Below are 7,692 nucleotides of genomic sequence, written 5' to 3' on the forward strand. Positions count from 1 at the left end.
TCTCGGCCTTCAATCGACAAAGATAATCCCTTACCGATTATGTGGAATCTTTGCCTAACATTGAACAAGGTTGCGATATCCGCCACCCTCCTCTTTTGATGTATGAAGTGTTTTATAAACGTCTGCTCCAACTCTTGGAAGTTAGTTATACTCCTCGAAGGCAACCGATAATACCAGTCCGATGCTCCCCCCTTCAGGCTAGCTGAGAACATCATACATCGCAGTCCATCATACCACACTTCTTGCTAGAGAGGCATTTGTTGCCTAAAATGATGAATGTGGTCTGTTGGGTCCCCCTTACCGTTGTACCTTTCAAACCTTGGTTGATTGAATCGTTTTGGCACCTCCTGAAGCTCATATAGCATTCACTAGCGGATTACGGTTCAGACCAGCCACCACCTGACTAGCCGCTCCCATTTGGGTCTTTGCCTATTACAGGTTCGCCTCCCGGTCGTTGTTTATCATTTCCTAAACTTGCTACATGGTAAGACCTCCTACCGGGTTCTCAACGAGGTCCGGACCCTCTTTTTCATTATCGGACTCCTCACTTGCTTCCGCTCTCCCTTCCTCCTCCTCCGCCACTCCTCTTTCTTTTCTTAGTGCGTCATTCTCTCCTCTTAATCTCACAATCTCTTCCTGCATTAGTCATGTCTCCTCCGAAGCCGACCCAGCTGGTGGTCTCCTCTCATTGATCTCCCCCTTCATTGCTTACCACCTCCGCCTCCAGCTCCTGTGCCACCACCTTTCGCGGTCAGCCTACTCCTCTTGTTCCTATTGTTGTCATTTCCACGTTGCTTTGCTATCTCGGTCCCCACAGACATGCCAAATGTTATGTCTCACTCTCCCTAAGCCCTCCTCTCTTCTTTTTATTTAAGTCTAGACCCCTCTCTCTTTAGGTCAAGCCTTTTTCTCTCTTTCTCTAGGTCTAACCTCTTTCCCCCAATGAATCCTCCTCTTCTCTCTCTCTCCTTATCTTTCTCTTTATACTACTTTGTTCTTTCCCCCTAGTAGCCCATCTATCCCTTGATCTCGCGGCACTCTTTCCTCCACGTGTAGGGCTGCCGTACAGTACCTTCGAGTCCACGGCCCGATCCTGTGCATCACACCTCCGCAGCGTATATTACTTCGGGTTCATCTCACCGTTGATCTTGCATACCCCGAATCCTACTACTACACTCATATTGAGGTATAAACAATGATTGTTCATACTCCAATAGGTGTTTTTATTGATCATACATTATGTTCGTTGAGGTATGAATAGTGATTGTTCATACCCCAAATAAGTATGAACAATCAACAATGATTGTTTATATGAACAATGAGTGTTCATAGCTCATGTTAATATATGAATAATGATTGTTCATATCCCAAATATGATTGTTCATACTATATATACCGAGTCATTTCGGTTGGGTCGGGCAGTTTATTATTTCATATCAAGGGTATATTTGACATTTCATCTGCTCGAGCTGTTTTTAATTTCGCATCAAGCCTAGTTCTTGTGAGTGATTAAAAAAAGGTGTCCTCTCTCGAGTTACTTTTTCCCCCTTTTGTCCTCTACAGTTACTCCCTGACAAAAAACATACGGGTGTCACATTATTTTTCTTCGTTTTCGCCACCCAAATCCCTAAAAATATAAAAGGGTCCTAAAAAAAAGAAGAAGATATAGATAGTAGTCATACAGATAGAGCCCAGTTCCAAGCTTAAAAAAAAAAAAAAAAAAAAAAAGAGAGATAGAGCCCAGTAGTTGACCCAGTGTGCCTAGAGAGAATGGCGGAATAGCCCATTTATTTATAACAGAGCATAGGGGTAAGATCTGGAAGGCCGAAACCGCAATCTTCAGGTGAAATTTTCTTTCTTCTTTTGAATGAGTAAAATTTTGATTCAATTCATTTTATTTGTTCTGTAATTTACCAAACTATTTGTAATAATTATTGAGCAAAAAAAAAGGTTTTTTCGCATTTTGTTTTGGAGGATGGATGATGAATGCCCAACTGTCGGAGAGTGAAGTGTAATTAAAAATCTTAAGTCACATGGGATAGACTCAGAAGAATCTTGTGTAGTCAACAGAGTACTGGAAGTCAGAGCAAGAAAGAACTTGAGACACCTAGACATTGTAGTGACCATCTTGCGTAGTACCATAAACAGCTCTTTATACTATGTGAAGAATTGAGAATAGATTGATTTTTATCACAATACAAGATGTATTTATACAAGGCGTACTACGATATAGGAAGATTTCCTGCCTACAGTTTAGGAATGCTTTTGTCCAAGATTTTACGATATCAAAACCATATCGAAATATATGTATTAACATATATTAGCCTATGAGGTAAGATCTAGTCAAGTCTTGGTGGATTGGGCCTAAGGTCTTGGGTTCGTTTCACAAGGGGATTTAAGGGCTAACCCTCTCTCTATCTCTCAACAAAAAAGTTAATATCTGGGCATGATATGGTAGGAGATCTAACACACCTTCCCAAACAAATGATGGTGGGGTTAAGATTTCTTAGTTTTTAGTTGTGCGTCGGTTGATCCAACATATAAAATGAGGGTTCTTCTTCCTAATTGGCTTTGGTATGAATTGAGATTTCTTTCAATAGGTTTTGGCCTTTTGGGATGAATTGTATTTCGGTGAGTGCAATAGGTAGTACACTTGTAAAAACCATCATCATTGCCACAGTGTGTTTGTCCCGCTTGGATGGGATCAGCCACATGTTTTTTCCCCAAGATTTTTCTCACCTAATTGAAAACGTGAACCTTGACAATCAATAATTCAACTGAGTTAAATCAAATGTAACTTCTCCAGATTTCAACTTCATTAGTTTTTTTGGATCCCTAACAAGCATTCTGAAAATGTTTATTACTTGTTTGTCTTCTTCGGATTTAACGGTTTTGTTTGTTTGTTGTCATTTGTCATATATAATGTTGTGTTCTTCAATGTGATCAGGTAGTCTTCACAGAGAAAAGAGATGTGGGGGATGGTCGGGCGTAGAATTGGCTTTGGTGCTTCTTTGGTACGTTGCGTTGTGTTTGTTTTTGTTGTTAATTTTAATCAAACTTTATGACAAATGTGCTTATGAAGCTCATTTATATGCATTGTATCAGTATGTAAGGCATTCGATTAAATGGATTCACCCTGCAGTATCGGCATCAAGATTTAACCTGCCCCCTGCGTTGCTAAGCCCCTGTTTGAGGTCAGTTCTCATTTTTCATATCCTATTTTGCTGGGCTAGGGCTTACGAGCACCAAGTGTCTGACACGACAAATTCTACATATAAGATTTGGGGACACAAGACTTATATTTTATTATAGATATAGTGTTAAACATTAAATTTTAAAATGATTTTTGACTGTTATTTGTGACAAACTAATGGTTTCTTTGGCCATTGATGAATCCCTCAGACTTAATTCTTAATTTTCATGCTCAACATAATTACGTGAAATGACCGAAAATGGTGTTTGTAGAAAGATGTAAAAAATAAATGGGTGGGGAGGAGTGTGGAGGAGAGTGATTGGTGAAGAAGATAAAAAGGGTCAAATAAGGTGAGTTTTGGTATTAAATGAAACACCAACAATTGGATGGGTATTTTTGTTTAATGATTCATTCAGTAGGGGGTTTTAGTTAAAACGGGTATATAAAATCAGGGGGCTTTAGTTTAATTGTCTCTTTATGTTTAGCTTCACATCTAATTTTGGATTCTATTATGATATCTTAGGAATATTGTCATCTATTTTACATTTTATTGGAAACATAATATTCTTTTAGTAATAACTTCTATTGGGGACAAAATCTTCTGATTTTGTTGGCCAAATTTCGTTTCAAGATACTGGCTGCTATTTTATTGGCTACAGTCTCATTTTTCTGATCTCTTGAGGCTTTTTTGGTACTTAAAGCCTATTTTATTGGCGATGGGTTTCATTTTTCTCTGCTGTGTCCGACCATGTACAACTGTGTCAACAAATGTATCCGTGTCGACACGGTGTCAGACACTCATTGTTTTGCCAATATGCTGATTCCACATAACTTAGGCCATGACTGATGATTAGGGGGAAAAACTGGTTGGAGACATTACATATCATATTATTTTCTTTTCTTATTCTTGCTTGGCTTCTGACACAAGAAATCAAGATGGAGATGAACTCATGTATTGTTATTGTTTAGATGATATTGCAAATTTTGATTTTTAATTGCTATAGGTACCGTAATGCTCAAAGAGAAAGTGGCACCAAGTATCATCTGCTTTCCCTCCTTTTCCATAATTCATTACCTCATTCTTCTAAATGTTTTCCTTTGAAAGTTCATGCAGGGAGTTTAACACATTTTTCCAAAAAGATTCCCCAATCCGTGCATGGGAAAGATCATTTTCCTCAGTCAGCGGTGAGCTATTGTACATGTTAAATTTTGAGCTTAGGCCCTGCCCTTTATACTTTTCAAATAAATAAATTTATTCATATTTTATTTGTAGTTTCTTATATTGTACCATAAAGATATTAAAGAATTATGTTTGCCTACCTTATTCATTGTTAATAACATTTTATCGAATTGATTTTGATGATAATTTTTTTAAGTTTCTGGGTTTATATAATTTAAATGTACATGTAGCATTTTGATCATGATTAGTGGCCTACTAGTTACGAGTTAATGCTTGGGAGGTTGGGCCCAAGGTATTAGGTTCGATTCCAATCTTCAATGGGGGTAAGGGGATTAGGGAATACAAGTTCTAACTTTCAAGAGAAAAAAAATAAAGAGTATCACAACGTTTATATACATTGATAATCATTTAAATCACGAACACAACTGTATCATTTTTCTATGAATTCTACCCAGCCTTCGAGCCTGAGCCTAAGCCATCTCTAGAGGGGGTTAAGGGTTTGGGAGTTTAAGCAATGGCCCGCCTGGCCCATTTGACACCCCTAGTTCTGTCCAGTGGAAATATAAACTTCCCTTTCAACACAGTGCGGAGCGCAAACATTTTTGCATGTCTTTTTGTTGACAGCGGTATTCCAAAAGATGAAAGATACCCTAATGTATTTCTCATGTAAACAATCGAAGCTAACATAACTCTTGACATTCCTGTCTCTGAGTTACTTTTTTAAAATTTAGAGTGGCCTGCCTATTAAATGAGTGTACTGTTTAGGCTGCCAAACACAAACTCAAGATATCTATATATGGAAAGTAGGATAGCACCATTATATGTTTCATATTTCGTTTTTGGTAAAGTATCATCTGAAATGCTTTACTTGTTAAATTAAGGTAACTATTCTGGAAGTCCACAAGAACTTGAGATATCCAAGCTTGGCCTCTCAAATGATCTTGAAGCATCCCTGACTTCTGGTTTAAAAAAAAGAAATGGTTCTGAAGTAACTCGGATACACATCAACCATCTTAAGCCAATACAGGTAAATAAATTTTTTGCCAGCTTCTTTTTGTGACAAGTAATTAATTGTTGGATAGTGTACAACTGTACATCACAGAGATACAAACTATGTTAAGAGATACTGCCTAGACTCCCCTTCCAACCTATGAATGCCAACTTAGCCATATCCTAAGATTCATTAGCCTAATTCAGCACCAGATCGTCAAACAAGTAAGTCATTCTTTGTTTTCCCTGGCATCCAATACCAGAGAAAGCCTTTCACATCTAGAATAGTGTGATGTTTAATGCTTCTAGTATCTTGTTAGTAATATTTAATGTTTTACCTGATTTTCTCTGATGAATCCTACAGAGTGTGGTGTTTACACCAGCAATGGAGGGGCGTCACATCATTGCTCAAGCTAGCGAAGGGGCTGGAAAAACTCTAGCATATGGAATTCCAATTATCAATAAAATCAGCAAGTTGATTTACGAAAATCGGTTTGTTGACATCTTTGATAAAGTTTATGTTAATTTTGTTAATTGTTTTTGTAATGGGTTCCTGCTTTCCAATTTCCTAGATTGAATGATAGGCCTCCTCGCCAGGTGAATCCTTTGGCCTTGGTTTTGTCTCCAAATCGTAGACTTGCTTTGAATGTGAGGAAGGTTTTTCATCAAGCAGCTCGTGAGTTGAGAACGGTGTGTGTTGATGGGGATAGGCATTTGGGGGTATACGTGGATCATTATTGGCATATGTGTATTGAAACTTGTCTTCACAATGGATGTGATATTGTTGTCGGCTCACCTGGTCGAGTTGCTGAGGTGCTTGAGGAAAAACAGCTGAGTCTATCGGAAGTCAAGTTTGTTGTTCTGGATGATGTTGATCGGATGGATGATGAGGGGAGTGATAAGGAGGTTGAAGACATACTGAACAGCGTACCTCCAGAAGCCCAAACCATGATATTTGGTGCCTCGTTGCCAAAATGGATAAGCAGACTAAAAGAGAAGCATCTTAAAAATCCACTTGAGGTCAGTGACCAAGTTCTGTTTCTTCATATTTGTTCTAATTATCTACATCAGGGCATTGCATATGGTCACTCGTTTTGAGTGTGTCACATAAAATCTAAAGTCCAATCAAAATAGCATTTTGTTTGCTTTCACACTCAAAATGAGAATTATACTCCATGTTTAGTTTCAAATAATACCGCTGTTCTTGCTGCAATATCTGCATGGTGATACAACGTGAGTTTGACAGCCTCGCTCAAGGCTCAGTTTGGCTTGAGTTTGTTATTCTTTTTTGGGTAACAAGTTTTGGGATGTGTTCCCATCTTTAGTTTCAGAAAATTGCAAGCAATTAAATTTCATGTGTTTTTTATAAAAATAAGTTCAGGTCTGATTCTTGCATATGTTTCTTTTAGGGGATGGATCTTCAATGTTTTTTTTTTATTGCAGGTAAGTATTCCTTGATCAAAAGGATACTTGTGCAGCTAATGATGGTCGCCACCATTCTCTGTTAACAACCTTTGTCCTCAATATTTAACCACTTATCTTGGTACATTCCTTACTGAATGTTCTTAGAGTATTTATTTTTTGTAGAATTCTTAAAAAGTCTTCTTAGGAATTAAGTCCATGGAGACTTACCCAAATCAACAGTTGGGTTTCACTCTCTACGTGTAATCTTCCATACAGGTTTGTCTCTACCATATAACCTATTCTGTAATAAATTTTGTTGGGCCTTTTGTAAGATACTAGTCTCCAGCCAACATCAACGTCATTTATTGAGTTAGAGTGACTCAGTGAGCACAGCAGGTTTTGTTCGTTCGTCTTTTGAATTTTATCTCATCACACTTTTGTTATATATGTTTTTTTTTTGATAGAAAATTTTGTTATATATGTTGAGCAAACGGCAATTCAGAGTTTCCAAACCACAACTTGCAACTACGTACTTAAACTGTTTGTTCCAGACTTCCAGCCAGTGGCGCGCTCCACCAGACTCCCTGTTTATTTAAAACATTTTGAAAAAAAGTCTTCTTTCAGGGCAAAAACCTTAAGAGGGGTAGCACTGACATACCCCCACGGATCAACGTCCAACAAAACAACCTCTAATTAATTATATTGGTATTTTTTTCTAAAAGGTCACTCTTAATCATCTGGTGATATGGGTTGGAGCTTTTGTCATCATCATTTAAGTTCTTTTAATTAGTTATTAGGATTGATTTGATGTTTGGGTTTAGAATCTGGGACTACTACTTCAAAATCATGACTTGGGATTATCTGACTTGGTTTCAGGAGGAAGAGTTGAATTTGGATAAGTATAGAAAAGAGGAAGGTGCTTTCC

The 7,692-nt window shown here is 37.8% G+C and overlaps 1 protein-coding gene across 6 annotated transcripts; it reads left to right on the forward strand.

The window, feature by feature from the left end:
* The first annotated feature begins 1,557 nt into the window (after nt 1–1,557).
* LOC147479260 (DEAD-box ATP-dependent RNA helicase 53, mitochondrial-like) lies at nt 1,558–7,098 on the forward strand. Of its 6 annotated transcripts, none has more exons than XM_086576091.1 (9): nt 1,565–1,843; nt 2,948–3,014; nt 3,106–3,194; nt 4,198–4,230; nt 4,299–4,378; nt 5,255–5,400; nt 5,728–5,855; nt 5,936–6,383; nt 6,807–7,098. In XM_086576091.1, exons 2-9 carry the CDS (start codon nt 2,970–2,972, stop codon nt 6,819–6,821), a joined length of 984 nt encoding a protein of 327 aa, XP_086432217.1. In that variant the 5' UTR covers nt 1,565–1,843; nt 2,948–2,969; the 3' UTR covers nt 6,822–7,098. The 6 variants fall into 6 exon arrangements, with proteins under 6 accessions (XP_086432219.1, XP_086432217.1, XP_086432221.1 ...); XM_086576092.1 differs by lacking the exon at nt 1,565–1,843 and adding an exon at nt 2,443–2,631; XM_086576093.1 differs by lacking the exon at nt 4,198–4,230 and having other exon boundaries at nt 1,558–1,843.
* Nucleotides 7,099–7,692: the final 594 nt, after the last annotated feature.

This window comes from Coptis chinensis, chromosome 8, assembly GCF_015680905.1.
Source record: "Coptis chinensis isolate HL-2020 chromosome 8, ASM1568090v1, whole genome shotgun sequence".
NCBI classification, from domain to species: domain Eukaryota; kingdom Viridiplantae; phylum Streptophyta; class Magnoliopsida; order Ranunculales; family Ranunculaceae; genus Coptis; species Coptis chinensis.

Bases quoted from the DNA above. Each gene is read 5' to 3' on its own strand.
- LOC147479260 (XM_086576091.1), top strand. From the start codon at position 2,970: ATGTGGGGGATGGTCGGGCGTAGAATTGGCTTTGGTGCTTCTTTG. The intron at 3,015-3,105 runs GTACGTTGCGTT...GCATTGTATCAG, and splicing joins TTGGCTTTGGTGCTTCTTTG to TATGTAAGGCATTCGATTAA. The intron at 4,379-5,254 runs GTGAGCTATTGT...TGTTAAATTAAG, and splicing joins ATCATTTTCCTCAGTCAGCG to GTAACTATTCTGGAAGTCCA.